The sequence below is a fragment of the Lissotriton vulgaris genome, chromosome 12 (assembly GCF_964263255.1).
Source record: "Lissotriton vulgaris chromosome 12, aLisVul1.2, whole genome shotgun sequence".
In the NCBI taxonomy this organism is placed as follows: domain Eukaryota; kingdom Metazoa; phylum Chordata; class Amphibia; order Caudata; family Salamandridae; genus Lissotriton; species Lissotriton vulgaris.
This window is the reverse complement of record NC_141700.1, coordinates 297,383,828-297,401,955: the sequence shown is the minus strand read 5'-3', so window position 1 is coordinate 297,401,955 and position 18,128 is coordinate 297,383,828. Positions and strand designations below refer to the sequence as shown.

At 42.5% G+C, this 18,128-nt stretch overlaps 1 protein-coding gene across 3 annotated transcripts in view; it reads right to left on the bottom strand.

Annotated features, from left to right (window-relative positions):
• Positions 1-12,110: 12,110 nt before the first annotated feature.
• The window catches only part of CMC2 (C-X9-C motif containing 2), an 81,990-nt gene continuing 75,972 nt past the window's right edge, over positions 12,111-18,128 (bottom strand). For all 3 annotated transcript variants that reach the window (XM_086945092.1, XM_086945094.1, XM_086945093.1), the window contains exon 4: positions 12,111-12,318. In XM_086945092.1, coding sequence (XP_086801218.1) covers positions 12,232-12,318 — 87 coding nt within the window. In that variant the 3' untranslated portion in view covers positions 12,111-12,231. The remainder of the gene's footprint in view (positions 12,319-18,128) is intronic.

Below are 18,128 nucleotides of genomic sequence, written 5' to 3'. Positions count from 1 at the left end.
CAGGGTACCGCCAGACAAGCTGGTTGTGTAGTTCCTATAAACCTATATAGGATCTGCGCATTCAAGATTGTTGTACGGACTGATTCCAGATTACCCCACCGGGTAAGTTAGCCTGTATACCAGCTAGCTCACAGTGCCACTAGAAACCCCTCTTACCAAGGAGAGAATAGTTCTAGGCAACTATTGAACATGACAACCCTGATCCCTCAGTATCGTGGAAACAGTGTGACACTTTTCGCTCAGTCAATCGTGATCACTTTGTCTCAGAGAGATACATAGAATAAACGATGGAGACATTTTTCAATAAGCATGTATTGAACCAGCATCATTCTAGTGTAAAATAGGTGTGCTGAAACAACCATTAGACAGTAACAGATATAAATGATTATTACCACCAACAGAGTAAAAGGATGGTAGATTTCTAGCATCGTGCTAAAACAATGAATACAGGTAGGTATATAAAATACATGTCAGTAGAATGCATACTCCTATGATGTGACGCTAACTAGATGTACCTAAGTGTACCTAGCATGTATGTGAGTGTAAAGCCAAGAATCCCTCTAGGGTGAAGTCAACCCCATTACCTGAAGTGAAAGAGAGTGGTACCCCGTCTTGGTCTCGAGATGGACAAGTCACAAGGGATGTCTGACCACTGCGAGCTGGAGTGTCTGCGTGCAGGAATCTCAGCGTCATGTGTCAGCGTCTCTGCATGGAAGGCCTTTTCTCCTCTGACTACCTCAGCAAGTTATGGTGTTTATATAACCAAAGTGGTACCCTCAGGGGTTCTACCTTGCTGTGTCATGTCGGACTTAGGATGACGGAAGGAATGAGCCTTGTAAATAGTTATTATTCCTACAACTCACTTGCGGTGAGGGTTAGAAAATGTGCGCACTCATGTGTAATACAGGATATTTATAACTGAGCTCCAACCAGGCTCTACTTCATGTGGTCCCACCGCCACTGGGGCACTTAGAGTCAAGCTACAACCTATACAAAAAGGAGCACACAAATCATTAATTCTTCACAAGCAAGGTGCTTCGTAGTAGTTCATTCGACATTCCCATTCAAAGAAAGTCCAACGGGAGTCTTTATATATTTACAATTCCTTATTTATTGTTAAGGTGCTCATCTGTGGCTTTACGCATTCCATTGTAACGAGTCTCTGTCTCGGGCTGATTCGATAATTCCCACCTTAACACAGGTTTAAATGGGCAAAGCCTAGCCATGCGATCTTCCTGAAGAATTGAGCCCTGATGATGACCACAATTGACAAAAAGCGTTGGCTGGATTGTTTTTTGTGATGTTTTCTGGATGAAATATTGGGTTAATATTGGATTAATACAATAAACAAACAATTGGAAATACATAAAGACTCCCTATGGACTTTCTTTGAATGGGAATGTCGAATGGACTACTACAAAGCACCTTGCTTGTGAAGAATTAATGATTTGTGCACTCCTTTTTGTATAGGTTACATAGTTATTATGCAGGAGATGGTAGTCCTGCTAAGTTTCCAAGAATCCTCCTGCATAATGGATGAGGCTAGTTTTCAGGGAACACCCCACATCATGTATGCAGTACCGTAACTAGGTCAAAAGTCAGTCCCAAGAACCGTTATGTAGTGACTGGGTAGGGAAAATATATGTGAAAGGTTAGGTGACTACCTGAGTCTATATTGGGGTACCTATATGAAACATAACAAGCTCTCCCATTGCTTTTTCGTGGAGAGGGAGCATCATGATTTAACTAAGACCCCTCCACCGGGTCCCTCCCATCCTATGATAGCTTGCATCAACCATCAAGATCAAGATGCTATCCTTCGTGAGGCCCAGAGTCAACAGGACCTAGGTTACCTCAACACTAAAATCTTGATCTTCCCAGACTACACTCAGTCAGTTGAGCAGCAATGTTGCTCATTTGAAGATGTTAAGCATAAACTCTGGGCACTTCAGACCCAGTACATGCTTCTGTTCCCAGCACACTTCAAGCTGATCTTCAATTTGTGTTCTTACTTCTTTGACACTCCTGATCAAGCCTAGGAATAGGTGACGGATGCTTCCCCTGTCTGGCTGACAGGCTCTAGGGGGACTGGCGGTGTCAAGTCGGCGAAGCATTCCCTGCCACACCCCCCCCCCCTTACTCCATTGGGCATATTGGAGGAGAAGAACCCATTTCTGGACCAGAGTAGATGACAGGGGTCTCTGAGCCCATCTCGTGTGAGGAGTGCCCACGGGTGCCTTGGACCCTGAGAAGTACCTCTCTGACATCAGAGCTCTTTCAGACTCAGGAAGGCACAGCTGACTCTCTTACTTGAGCCCTGGTAGGCAGTACAGTGAGCTCTTTACTGGTCTTGATGAACTGCAATCCATAGCAGACAAGCCTCTTATGGGAGGTGCTGCATCCCTTAGTGTTTGCAGTTGGTTGTGGGGGAGGATCGCACAAATGTCACCCTGATATTCTTTGTGTCACTCTGTAGCTTCTGGCATTTCTTAGCTGCCGCTGTCAGGCACTAGCATCTTTCGTATGGGTGACTGGGAGCCTCGATTGGATGCTCCCATGCCTATTTGAGTTATGTTTACTTATTGGACGACAGAGGCTTCATGGTTGGAAGTAAGAGGTGGGGGAAGTTGACAGGAGGGACTGTTGTTCTGTAATGTTGTTATAAGTTTTCTTTTCCGGCACTCACCGAAAGCACTCAACCACAGATATTCACACCTACACTCAAGGTTCCATAGTATTGCATACTGTCGTATATACGCGTCCAAAGCACCCAGGGAGGATCAGTCATTATCTGGCCCTTCCCCCTAATGGTTAGGGTTGTCTCCTGGAACATGCAATATCTTCTAGAACATATCAGTTCTAGGCGCCTTGACGCCCGATGGGCTAAGTTGCGCTATATGAGTTTATTTTCATTCATTCATTCATTCATTCATCAAGAGCTCAGCAGTATTGTTCTGTGTCAAAGGGTATCAGCCAGATTTGTTCCTTTTCCAGGAGACATATCACCTAGACTCCCAGTTCCCTTTCATCGTCTGGTTTGGGTATGATGGAATTTTTCATGCCAGCTTCTTCAGGGGTTCGAAAGAGGTCGCAATCCTTCTGAATAAATCATTCCCTCTGGCAGTGTCCGTTTTTAACATTGACACACAGGGGAGGTTTGTGGGGACTGAGGGCTGCCTGGATGCCAAGTACTATAAATGTTATCTAGTCCAAAAGTCCCCACCAGCTGTTACACTCGACCTTGCAGGCACTTTGGTCTCTGGTGGTGGCTCTTCCTGTGGGGAACAACCTGATTGGAGGGGACTTTAATGCAGTACCTGTTCCTGGCCAAGACACCTTCGAGGCCCCCCAGCCAGGTTGAACAACATGCTCTGCTCAATTAGCTTCATGGGCAGACTCCATGGGCCTCTGCCACACTTGGCGCATGTTGAACCCCTCACATCTGCGGCCCACAAAACAGAATCCGGAATAAATTTGATATGGCTTTTCTGCATACGATTTACTTACACTGCAATCTGTATGGATTCTGCCATGTGGCATATCTGATCATGTGTCCCCCCTCCTGGAATGGAGACCCCATCGGGCCCTCTTTGTCCGTTGTGGTGCTTTAATGCATGGCACTTGATGGACCAAGACTGTGCATACTTTGTGGAGGAGGAATTTCAAGTCTTCTTTAAAATCAACCGAGTCTCTGTGTTCTCTGCTAGGACCCTGTGGGTGGCGAACAAGCTTACCTTCAGAGGTTTGCTTAAAGGGTAAGTGTGGAAGAAGGGAGTGAGCCAACTTGCACAGCTGATGGAATTGGAGGTTCAGGTTCTTGACCTAGAGCGGTGGGCATGCAATCAGACTCAGTTGATATTGAGCGCCAGCTAAGTTGCGACAGGTCTCTCTGGAAGAGGCAAAGCAATGCTGCGCAGGTCCTTGCGGTCTACTATCAGGACCTATAGCCAACAAACCCCACGCCTCTACAGGAAGTCGCAACCCCGCTAACTTGAGATATCTCTCTGCCTTCTATTCCCTGTTCCTTGGCTCAGGAACTCGATTAACCACTTACAGCAGAGGAAATTGACCAAACTTTCTCTGACCTCCAATACGACAAGTACTCCGGCCCAGACGGATCCCCTATCATCTGATACCCCACCTGCTGGCTGTCTCTGTGGAGGCATCGGAGCATGGGTCTTATTCTCCTGACCTGGATAATTCCACTATTGTGGTTCTAACTAAGGTGGACCAACCCACCGCTGCTCCTTTTGCAGACCAATGTTTTTCATCAAAGTTGAAATTGAGATATTTGCAAAGGGCCTCGCAATCAGATTGGGACGGGGATTAAATCATCTAATTCATTCAGACCAGTGTGGCTACGTGCCTGGTAGGAGCATCCGGAGGGTACAGCTGGCCTGCTAACGGTTGAGCCACCCGGAAGGCTCCTTGTCCCTCCTCTTAAATGATTTCTAGAAGGCTTTTTATATGGTTATGTTGACATTTCTGAAGGCCATGCTGTAGAGGACTGGCTTTAGATCCCACTTCTATCGACGTGTGGGTTTGCTATATATTGCCTCGACTGTCCAGATTCGTATGAATGGAGTCCTATGCTGGCCCTTCCCAATCCGCAAGGGACTTGTCAAGGCTGCCTTCTTTCCACCTTGTTGTTTGTCCTCACAATAAAAGCTCTGGCTTGCCTGATTAGTTGTGATGCACATGTTCAGGGATGGCAATAGGAGGGGGGTATTGAGGACCATATTGTTCTGCTCTTTCTCGGTATCCCACAGTCTTTGGGCCCAGATGACTTGAAATCCTCTGCTTATATGAGGAAGCCTCCGGGTTACAGTAAATATGTGCAAATTTATACTGGTGCCAGTTTCAGGAGATGCAGCTTGTCATACCTGGTGCCCCGCAGTGCCTTTATAGCGTCTTTCCTTTACATACATTGGGATTTGTCTCTAGTCTCCCAGACCTGGCATGGACCATCAAGTTATAGCCCTGAATGCTGGCCTTAAGTAGGGATTTGCAGAAATGGAGTTGCCTGTCACTTAACCAGATGGGCAACATAACGTTATTTAAAATGATTTGTCTTCCTCACTACCTCTATGTTGTGACAACTTCCCTCACCTGATCCCCCGGAAATGGTTTCTATCACTCCCCTCCAGAATCACTGCCTTCTTTTGGGAAGGAGCAACATTGAGTGGCCTTCTCTTCTGCGAGAAAGTCCCCATATGATGCAGGTCTTGGCATGACGGAACTTTATGGCTGTTACCTTGCTGGCACCTGATACCGATTAATGAGTGGTTTACTGGAGGGTGGGATGACCCAACTTACCGCCTTGAAGTACATCTCATAGGCCTTGAGGCTCTCCTTGGCCTGCTTTATGGTAGCCTGATACCACATGCTCTTCCTTCCTGTACCTGTGTGACATGACTCTGATAGAGAGGGGTCTTGCACTTTATCCATTCAGATTGTTGCCTTATAGGAATGACGACGCTGAGGCAAGTTATGTGGCTTCAGCAGGTGTCAGGTCTACAGGGGTTCACACAGTGGGACAGAATAGGGATTACTTATTTGGATGATGTTCATCAAGGAGGGACACTGATGTCCTTTCAAGAGTCGCTGGATGTGTATTGCCTCGCCCACTCACAATTCTTTTGATGTGTTCAATTGTGCCATGCACTGCTTGTCCACATCTCGGTAGGTGCCCAGACTCCCAAATATAACCCTCTTGAAGCTAAGCTACTAATGGAAAGGTTGGGTAAGGAAGCCATTTCCACGCTTTACCGTTCCTTGATGATCAATGCATTTGAGCGTGTCCTCCCCAGAGACATAAGTTGGAGTGTTGAGTGGGAGAGTTTAATGAAGATGACTGGAAAGAAGGCATTCTTGGCCCAAGAGAATTGGAGATTTCCTAATGCCCTTGGATGGTTTAAAATCAACTATCTATTAACACATAAAGGACCTAAATGGAGCATTAACCCCACATGTCTTGTATGGAGATTTATCTTGTTAAGAGTGTCATATGGTAGCAGCGCGCCAAATTTATACAATGCCTAACTACTCTCTGCAGAATATGGAGCACAGAGAAAAGGTGGCTTTAGAACACATTACAGTTCATTCTCTCACCTCTTTAGCCATGAGAAAGATCTAATAGTGTCTCAAGCGTACTTCAGTTTAATCAATTTTAATACATATGAGTGTTTTAACAGCTGTCAATTTTAATACACGAGTGTTTTAACAGCTGTTTCTGTTTTTCTGCACATTTAGCTCTTCAACATGATGTGGACCGATGACAGAGTGGAGTTTACATACACGCTCAGGGTAAGATTACACACGTTTATTCCTTTCACATTACCCTTTTACAGGAGTGTTAGATTATGGTGATGGACACGGTTGGCACCGATATACCTTATATTATGTCAAACTAATAAGGACATTTTTAAGGGAAAATTTGCCACGTTAGTAACTGCTACTCATTTATTTTCTGCACTATAGGTGGACCCTGCTGCCTAAATGGGGCCACCCTGATAAAAACTAGGGGTGGGCGGAATTTGTGATATTTCGTTACGCAAATCTACGCGAAACGGTATAAAATCTCGGCGAACACACAGAAATTCCGCGTACACGCGGAATTGCTTGTTCGCGATGCTTTTTTACTGTTCGCAATCGCTGTTTGCGAGCTTGGGGAGAAATATCTTGCGAACACGCTTTTGAGAACGCGAGCAAGCAAAAAATTTTGCAGTCGCAGAACGCAGAATTTTGGGCAATTTCGCGTTCTCTGTGGAACGCGAAATTACCCAAATTCCGCAAACGGAACGGAATTTGCAGCCCAGGCCTAATAAAAACCAAGTCTATAGTATGGCAGTATTTGACAGTTTACTCATAATAACAGAGTGACATGTACCTTTTGGTCCTGACGAATGCCGTTGAACTTTATTGAGTTACCAATGTGAGAAACATGTCGACCATTTAACATAGCGGAGTCTTATTACCACCTGTCCTCTCATGATTTTTAACCCTATCCAATGGGGGCATTAGAATAAAGGACACGTGTTGCCCCCCATCAGATAATTTTATTAACATTACACATTATTTTGTACTCTGCTCCACACTCTAGGACATTGCTCATTTCGAATCAAAACACCTCTGTTCCTCTCCTTTTGCTACTGGGGAGTTGTGCCCATGCTAGGTACCTTGCAGTCCCTGTGTGAGGAGGGAACCCAGTGTTTAAGCATGTCACCTTCGGGTGAGTGAGGGTTCGCATCCTAACAGCATAGTACACTCCTTCTTTGTCTGATCACACTTTTCGGTTATTTGTTTTCTACACTCGTGCCACCAATGTGTGAGATTAAATCAACTATCTCCATGTGACATATTTGATCCCCCCCCCCTGACGATTGCAGCGGATGGGACGTGCTGTAGACTTCTTCTATATGGTCTGGTCTTATTTAGCAGTGTCTGACTTTTGGAGTGGGGTGAGGCAAGAGATCTCGGATATACTGGGCCACCCTGCTGATCTGGGTCCTCAAACAGCCCTCCTGGGTCCCCTGATTGAAGTTGAGGTACCAAGATCGGAAAGGACATATATTGAAGTGGCCACATTGGTGGCCAAAAGGAACAGTGCCAGTGCTTGGAGACTGCCAGATCCCCTTCACTGACAGTCTGCAGTAAGGGAGTGGACTGGTGTGCGCACCAGGAAAAGCTTTTCTATGAGGCACAGAGGTGTACCCAAAAGCAAAATAAGATATGGAGTGGGTGGTAGGCATATCATGGACTCGTGGCATGATGCGGTTGTTATTTCTAGTTATTTGTACCCTACTACAATATCCAGTACTAATTGTGCTGATGCTAATCGATTGTTGGTGGATGCTGCTAGTAATTGTCAAAACTAATATTAAAATTTGGTAATTAAAAACTACATTTAGCAATTATAAATCTCCCCATACCAGTGAAATGGGTAATAAACGAGGCGTTCTCTTTCTTGGAAAATAATACTAATACTCAGTTTTTGAAGAGTATGTCGCCCATCCATTTAGATTGTAGATAAAAAGCTTTTTTTAACCTATTTTACCTTATTGTGAGAGAATATATCTCCTTTTCATCTATTCATTTCGTCTATATTTTTACATCTTTTTACTGGTATTGGTGGATGTAGACATGTTGAACTGGAGAATACATCATAACAGTGATATAAGAAATGGAATACGATATGATGTTCAAACCTTTAGCACTTTTGATTACAATGCATGTATAAGTAATCAAACTGCAGATTAACTGTAACCACCAGAAATTACATTTCCTCATACTTGGTATGGTGATATAAAGAAAATAACATTGAATGATCGCAAAATATAAAGAAAGATAAGAAGGTAGGACGATAATGACCCAAACATTTCCTATGACACGAACCATGATGAAGAACATAAACAATAATAACTCTCGTTCCCTACCCCTCAACTTCCTTCACAAAGATTGGTAATGTATGGAGAAGGTGAAATGCTCTGTCTTTGAATGGAATATTCAATCAATGAAGATTACTATATCAAGTAATATCTTTTCAGAGAAACACCACAAATGCATTGTTATAATGCCATTTATCTTGTACACCACTGGAACATTTGCTTACTGTGCACTACGTAACATTTGTGGCACATTCTCATCTAAACTGGATATCAAGAAATTGATGTATCCAGATCCCTTTAATTATTGATCTATCAACAGTTTTCAACAACACTGTATTCCCTTAATGAGGCACTCAAAGATTCGGGTCACATATCGCATGTGTAAGCTTACAAAAGAGTTGGGTAAATATTAAGTTATTCGAGGGACTCCCCTTGGAGTGAGTATCCATTTCAGTCACCTAGAAAAAAATATGACCTCCATACTGGATAGGAAGATACACGAAGAGTCATTTAGGGAGATCCTAAAACGTGACGGAAATGCAATGAAAATACGTGCCTGGCTCTTAGTATGCGTTTCAGAGCCCAAACACTCTTTCAGGTCTACAGTAGCCAGAGTTTGATTATTTTTCCTCAAATGTTGGATAATTAAATCTGCATGTTGATATCTGACAGGTTTACACATCATGAGCTTTGGTGGGTTCCCTTGGGTTGGTAGTTGAGATGGAATCCTGTGTGCTCTTCCCAATTCAAAATGTTTAAAGGGAACTCTAGTCATTTACAGGACCCAAGTTTTCAAGAAATGTATGCAGGCACCATGATCTTTTCCTTTTAATCCTTCTGGGATCCCGAATAGCTGTAAAGTACTGAATCTGTTTGGGCTCCAAATCTGATACTTCTTTTTGATGATTGAGTGTTGTACACATCATGACAGTGAGTTTGATGTGAGAGCTTTCTCAAGCTTCTAAGTTACTAATTCTGTTTTCATTTTCTATGATTTTGCTATTTATTTGTCAAGCTTCAGTTTTCATAGTGCTGAGATCAGATTGCATTGCATCGGTGTTCATTTTAGTTGATTTTGCTAAACAATAAACCTCCTCTGGTTTTTTAAGGAGCATATCCATTGAGAATGGGCTATCTTGTTTTTGTTTCATTGGCGATTCCGGAAGTGGTAGTTCTGCTTTAGAATGTTATTTCCAACCTTTGGATCTTTTTCTGCCACTTTACTGTGCACAATATCGACTCGGTTATCGGTTCTTAGAATTCTGATTTCAATGTCAAGTGTAGCAGTAAAGGGGTCTATTTTATGCTGTTACCAGCTATATATACAGACCTGAATCGCATACAACCCACAGGGTAGGTGGCACACAACTGAATATAACTAGGATGAGATGCTGGTAGGTTGAAATCAGTAACAAATCCTGCTATGGAAGTAGACCCAGCACAGCTTTTGTTGGTGCTTTAAGGATGTAACTTGGTGCCACAATGCAGTAGGAGTCCTATTAAACATCACTGGTACTGGAACAACAAATTATTTGTAGTATTTAATGCTGCAGATGGGTATCCTCTGATTGAAGGAAAAGGTTTCTCTGTTGCTATGAACCTACCAAAAGCATAGCTCAATTACTGCTGGAGTATCCTCTGGAACTAAAGAAGTGGAAAGTGAAAGTCAAACCTGTGTTTATATTTTACAAATCTCAGCATGCTTAGCATCCAAAGTTCATTAAAAAGTTTTTAAATGGGTGAAACATGCTCGGTTTAATTATCAATTCACATGCATCATATTTTAGGGGGAGAACACTGGCAATGAGGCCTGATTAGCAGGCGTCAGTGCACTTTCAGCCATAACCATCAGCATTGGGGGGGAAAATGTGGAGGTGACCATACAAAAAGGACATTTTCCTACACTAACCTTCCTACCTCCCTGTTCTGGGGCCAGCATGAAGGGACTCAAGGCTTGTGTCCAGCAATCTAAAAGGTCATTCTTTTCTTGGTGTGTGAGATTAGCTGATGTTGCAGTGATGTTGGGATGCATCATTTCATATCTGTTCTTGGAATTCCTATCTTGTACTTAGATGCCCAAGTTTTGGGTTCATTTTTAGGGCTCTGTGGATCTTTGTAATAGGATACCCTTGCACCTTGTACAATTCAATAATTGGCAAAAGCAAGGTGATACGAATATGACTATTTCAACATTCCGATGACAGGCAGCTAGGAGTAGTTACGTTTTTTAGACTTGCTGCAACATTGCAATTTGAATAGTCAGTCTACACTATTCTTAGATCAAATGAGTTTGTTATCACAATATTACCTACGCACTTCAGGAAATTGGGTGGGGCTTCAAAAGTGTGAAGACAGGACAGGATTTCAATAATCGAAAGAAAACTATTGGTGTAATATAAAATGGGACAAAAATGTTTTTCACAGTATCATATAAAGGAAAGTTGGAATCGCTTGAGGCGAGAGATGGAGAAACTTACTAAAATGTGATCAAGCCTTACCAAAATAAAAACGCCTTGCTGAACCGATTTTACTTTACTAATTTACTTCAGTGGAGAGTCTGGGTTCGGCTATAGTGACTGGGGTATATTTATATATAATTGGTTCTCTGAAACTATTGAATAGTGTGCATTGTTTTCTCTATGGCTTTGAGATGATTTCAGGACCGTACTCGCAGTGGCGGTCTGACCACCATCACCACTGTGAGCCCGCCTGCAGTATTCTGAGTGTGGCGGTCAGACTGCTACAGGACAGCTGCATCCGCTGGGATCCAGGATCCTGCTGTGGTGGCGCAGCAGTCAGGAAAAGTAATATGCTGGCCGGGACTCTGCAGCACCACTGAGCATATTACGAGTTGCCTATCCACAGCCCATTTCATGGTGATCCTCCTGTCGGTGCGGCAGTGGCGGGCCGACAGGGGGACCACCAAACTCATCATTAGGCCCTAGGTGTGCACCACACAATCTGTTTTCTAGGACACATAACCTAAAGGCAAGCTGCCTTGGACTAAAACGTGGATTTTTATTAGATCTACTCGAGATGTGGCCTAGTGTCCACAGCTGCGATGTTTAGAACTGTGGGAACTAGGTTCCAACCACAATGATGGCTCAAATCCTGTGATTGTGGGCAAATCACTTCATGTCCTTGTGCCTAAAAAATAATTTTAAAAAATACTCTTGGGCCGAATCCGAGCTATAACACCTGCAACAACAAAAAAAGTGCTTAGGATAAGGTATATGGCCACTGACTGGTACCGGTAACAGTGGGTTGATTCAGTAACAGTCATATGTTGAGTATCGGCTACTATTTTGACCTTCATTTAGCATTAGAGCGTTATTTCTACTCTTAAGAGGGAGATTGTAGGCCTCATAGTTGCCGTACAAGTGAAACTTCTGAAGGTCATGTTAGTAATCTATGCAATGCACTAAGAAGTGACTGGACAACTAGAAGCTCCCTACAACAGTAACTATTTGGCGGGTGAGTATTCACCACATACACACTAACATAAGGAAGTTTCATACCTGACAAACACAATTTCTGATTACAAAGTTTTTAGACAAAACATCGTTACTTGACCTTCGTAGAATGTATTGTTAGACTTAGGGTACTCTTTCTCTTCAACACCGAACAACCATTAAAACTCAATGATGAAAAGAGGGATGATCATTTTTAAAAATTTCATGTGCATTTCTTTTTCAAAACAAATGAAACATCTAACTAGCAAAGTATGGTAAATATTTTTTTTTATTAATTAAGAACTATTAATTTCCACTAAAACAAACATATACATTCTTTAGATATCTGCAAAGTGCCCATCTGTTTAAAGCTGTGTCTGCTTTTTATGGTTTCAGTTCTGCTCCTGCTTTTGAGCATTTATGAGCCTTTGTTTCATCTCTTGAGCCCGTAACTGGTTCTTTGTTCTGTTTTGCTGGTACTGTAAAAAAAGCAAAAAATATTTTTGTGGCTGTATTTAAAAACAAAAGCATGCTAACTGTTGAATACGTTTGCATATTAGTCTTATGTAATTAAGATCTATATAAAATATGATAACAAATTACTTACCTTTTAATTAAGCTTTTTGTGACATAATCTATAATCCCGTAGACGCATCATTTAGAAATATCCGCTGGAGAGTCATACATAATCCATTAACATTCAATGCAAGCCAGACATTAGAAAGTGCTGATGCGCCATGAACCACAGAACTGCAGAAGAGCCACCCCGGAAGTAACATGGCTTCATAAAGAAGGTGGGCATGGCCTCTAATTTCCCTGCTCTACACAGACCGTAAGTGAAACAAATGAACTGAAATAAGGGCAAAATATGATGTAAAAAGGAATTAAAGACTCATGCATCTTTATAAGAGGGGTGTGGTGTGTAATATAAAATGTGTTGAAACACAGAAGCCATCAGAAAGCCATTGCCTGAGGTAAGTAACTTGCACTTGTAACCATTAATCCTTCCTATCTCCCCCATCTAGACAGACTTCCACTGCTGTAACAGAAATGAGGAGTGCAAGAACAAAGCTTGTGCAAAAAAGGCATGTGATTACATTACTGAAAAATGCCTGATTCTTCGCATTAGGGTTCAAACAGTACAGATTAGTAACTGTGTGCCTACCATTGTAGCCGGACTGTAGGAGTGTGAACACTACAATTCGGCCTTTCAAAAGAAACCCTTTTGACCTCCCCTTTTAAAAATTAATAAGACACTTCTATTTAGGCCTAATAGCTCACAAGGCGGGTGCATGGTATTTAAAAGTAGGACATGTAGAAATTTAATATTAACATGTCCTTACAGTGACTAGCACCCAAAAACTAGTTTTCACTGTGGCAGGCCTAGCTTTCCTGTGAGAATACCAAACTAGAGATTAAAACCCTATTACTGTATCTCACAGAATGAGACTAGCTGGAAAAAACATTATACAATTATTTATAATAGATAATAAAAATCCAATTCAATGAAGATGGATTTTTAATAAATACTAGCAAAAAGTAACTTTTAGAAATGTACCCGTTAAATGACTGAACTGCCTGTCAGAAGGCTAATTAGTATAAGTCTTTGCCAGGCCTCAGCTAGTAATTAGACTTGAATAGGTCTGAATATTTGAGAAATGTCTCGGAGGAGAAAATAATAGGCTGACCTGAATGGGCAGAGATCATTCCTGGGAACTCCAGAGAATATGCAGGGTGTGTGCTCTGGGTATCCTTTTTGACATCCCAGTGTGAAATCCTGCTTGACAGGTCTGCCCGTTTCAATTACAACACTTGGGGGACACATGAAAGGGAATCATATGGATGATGATTAATGCTCAAATATGTGAGCCTTTCTGTAGAAGGGGACTGCCCACTCTAGGGTGGTGGAGGTGGGCATATGTGAGTTGCTCCTTGACACAGATACTAGGGTTATTATTTAGTATGCTAGGGCTTTGCACTATATGTACTACCCTCATGTTATTCGTCATACAGGTTCAGGCTTTGTAGTAGTGAAAAATAACACCTGGCATGCTAACATCAATGTTACCCCACCTGTATGCAATAAACCTATGGTCATGCTAATACTCACATTTCCCTACAATGTTTAAAGCATATATCGCTGTAAATGTGCATTGTCATGCCTGTTTTCAATTCTGAATTTTCCCCGTGAGCACTAGTGTCCATTCTTTTCTTCCAGACAGACCTAGATCCGAAATCGTCTTTGTCTCCCAGCATGGAAAGCATCAATTTCTTCTTAGCCCCAGTATGTGAAGCTCAACTACCCACTTCCAGCATATAAATCTGTATTTTGGTATCAGTTTTCAAAATAGCCATGGTAAGCAGTTTGACATGAGTATGTCCTACCCGCCATTAAGTATTCCAAATTCAAGCAACTCTTCCATCCAGTCTCTAAATGATAGGGACAAGAGCGACCAGCAGAGGGTACTAGTGCATTAAATACTTATTGTTTGGAACTGAGATATCTTCCTGCATGCTCTTAATTTCTGTTAAATAATTTGTTTGATTATACTGTATCGGCACTTCTCTTTTATGGCCAGGGTTAGCCGAATAAAGTTTCCTTGAGTTGAATTGAAAATGAGATAGCAACTGGATATTGCAGTCCTCTCTCAGTTCATGTTGAAAAATCCCAGACAGACCCTGCTCTCCTCTTCACATGCTCCAGCAGCACAGCAGGTCGCTAAAACCAGCAGCCTTATAGGAATGCTGGTTGACTAGCAGGCAATTAATACCACGAGGTGGGTTGCAATGCTTTGGTGTACCATACAAACATTCTTAGAGGGGCTACTTTATTTGTCGTTAACAGTACCAGAACCTCTCGGCTGTGCTGCCATACTCCAAGTTTTTGCACAAAAGATTGCCGCCCCACTTGTTCCGTTAGCCCTTATTCATAGGCAACACATCAACTTTGATTAGATATGTTAGGTATTTTATTTACCTTTGTTTTCAAATCCTTTTATGAAAAAAATTATGGATTCACATGACAGAGAAGGAACACTACACGTATAACACACAAGTACATCAACTAAAATACAACATTTATCAAATGAAAGAAATCACAAAGTGAAACATACAAAACAACTGTACCAGTTTCAGACTGTTCAAAAAAGGCAAGTCAGATTTACAAGCCTCAATAACCATCAATGAACGAAATCTTAAGAACAGTATTGGACTGGTCTGTATTGCTAACTCTATGTGTGTGTATTTCACACACTACATAAAATGCACATTAGGGATTAGTAGATTTGCAAAAAGAATGATTACATTTGTGTGAGGATGGTGGTGTTTTATATGGTGTGGTTGTGAGGCCTCACCGTGTAATACACTCCTCACACTGTCTTAGGTCTAGTTAGGTTCGTTTGCAAAAACGTTAGCTCAACCCTGGGTAGCTGTGGCTTTGAGCAGTAAGGCATAAACAAAAGGAACTAGCGTAAAGCATTTAGATGCACCAAACAACAAATTAAGAGTGTAATGTCACATGAAAGAAACCCTATGCAACTCAAAAGAACACCTGGGTCTAAGCAAAGAAAAACAGATTTATGAGGAACGGTGTAGCATAACCTAGTTGGTATGAAGAATTCCTTTTATGGGACGAATTCCCTCACCCACCAAAGTGGCATGCTTCATCATAGGGAACATGAAAGACACCCGACACCAAGTTATACAAATGGATTACAATTTTATGAATTTTAGACACCAAAATGATTAACATTCACTGGAGGGTTCAGAAGATACAAATTTTTAAGTTAAACTCAAATCTTAGCTTTTTAGTTCAAGCATTGATGACAATAAGTTTAGAAACGTTAAAAAAAAATGTTAAAGAGTTGTGTTTGACTACTTTGGCACGGACTGGGTGACCAATTCTGACAGGAAGAAGGTCAGGGAGGCCAATGAGGAGTATTTGGGCAGTTACCTGGTCACCAAGGCAGTCTGGCGTCCAGTTCAACACTTTCCATTAGTACTGCCATAGACTTCACTGGAGTGGTCCTGATGCTGATGAAGAGGATACAGGATGCTGAGGATACTGAGAGATGCTTTGGGTGCTGTGCAGTCGACGGAGGCCTTCTTGGGTGTATTCCTTGATCCACTATTGAGGTGGGGTGGCTGGGCAACAGGAGTAGATGTCCATTGAAGTCCGCAGTGAGCCAGAAGAAGTCTAGTTCAGACAGGGCTACTGGTTTCCGGTCAAGGCAGACCCTGCAGTTTCCTTTGGTAAGGGTTCATGTTTGGCTTTGGCGACCAATCTGCACTCTGATGACTCTCTTAGGTCCGACAGACTGCAACTTAAGAGTGTCAAGAAGCAGTCTTCTTGGCTGTACGTTTGTGGCGATTCGATAAAAGCGGCTACTAACAAGCCAGAACCGGCTACTTCAGCTTTTATGTCCCTGGTGCTGGATCAAGGAGTAAGCAGACTCATGGATTTCACCTTCTCTGTGGCTCTGAAGCGACTTTTACACAAGCCAGACACCACAATCACAGTTGTCATTTTGTTAGTACAAGGAACAGCAAGTGCAGACCAGATGTTGGTGCAACCTCTCATGCCAGATCCAGGGGTCAGCAGGGTAGTCCTCCTTTGGTCCTCTCTCCAATCCATATATGATCCAAGGTTCAGGGTAGCAAGGGTGTCCTGTTTATGCCCTGAAAGTATTCTGGGGGGATGAAGCGATAACTAGCCAATAGGCTACCAGGTTCCATCCCGCTTTATGGCGATTTACGGCTATGAGTGGCATCTTAGCTATCCCAGAGTGCACTATTCTGCCCACTCCCAGGGAGACTGAGCCCCTCTCTCGGTATGGGAAGCTTGGCAGCCCACTTTAGAGGTGTGGCTACCTGTGGCCTACACACTCACGGAAAAAACAGTTTCATAACTGGTTTCCCCTCTCTGCTCCCACCGCTAGCCTGTCTACCTGAACAAAGGGGCAGCCTCTCTCGAAAATGGTTGCATTTACCAATTAATGGTGGCCTCTCCTTCGAAACCTGCCTTTTAGTTCAACACTCTGTGCGCTTTCCTGTAAACTGGGGGGTAACACCTCCCTCTGTGGCAGACCTCTATTGTTCTGCATCAGGGAGTCATTCACACAACTCCCTACAAGGGCAGAAGGCTGCCTGGTGACCAATAGCTGTGAATGGCCACCAGAGAAACTGAGCAACAGGGAGGCAGCTTCCTAAAAGTTGTTGTTCCTTAAAAGTGACATTAAATTCGACTTCGGCATCAGGTAGGGTTTATGCCAAGATTAATTTGACACCTTGAAGTCCCAATTTTAGCAGCCCCATTCAGAAGTTAGTAGGGCCGAGATATCAGCCTGTAACTCAGCACTGGCCAATGGGTCTACTGGCCCTTCCCCAGTACAAAATAACAGTTTGGGGTTTTTACTGTCATAAGAAAATGTATGTCCTCCTTAATAATATATAGCTCCCTGCCTTAAGGCTCAATCGGCTTTCCTTAGGGGACATTTATAAATGTTTTTAAAGTGTGGACTTTGCCGTTAGCTTAAATAGCAAAGTCGAACTAGTAATTTAAAACTGGTCTTCCAGTTTGCAGTGGAAGGCTGGGTGCCATGTTGTGCGTTGTCACACTCAGGGTGGCACAATAAGTGCTGCAGCCCTTGGTGGACGCTCAAATTTACATGCCCTGGGGCCCATATACTAGGGAGTCGAAAAACCAGCAGCATCAGTCCAAAACTTTGAGGGCAGAATGCAAAAAGAGGCATTTCATTACAATTTGAAATTGTTTTTTGTTTTGTTTCTATGACTGAACAATCTTGAAATGGGATGGATTCTCCAGTCGCAAGTGTAGACTTAGGGGCACAGGCATGACCATTAGGACTGTGTTGAGCTCACAGTAAATTATAGTTCATTGCAAATCTTATTTCCACCCTGTTTCTGCACATACATGTTCTTAAAGGCAAATAAGGAGTCAAATTTACCATAACTCCCCCATGTCTTTTCGGTGGAGTGATTTATTCATATGTGCAAAATATATGTGTAAATGTATAATTCTGCTGTTCTTATGCACCTATGATGCCTAAATATCCACACATATTCTATGTGTTTAGTGTAGTGAGTTTACAGGCCTGTGGGAGCCACTGTGAATCACTCCTGAATTAAATATGAGAAAATTACACATTGAGACTTTCATGTATAAATGAAGTGTTTAAATAAGGCTCAATGTGCATTAGGGCCGTCACTACATATTAATTACTCTGTACACATGTGTAGATCCCCATCTCACGATAATTCCACAGCTTGC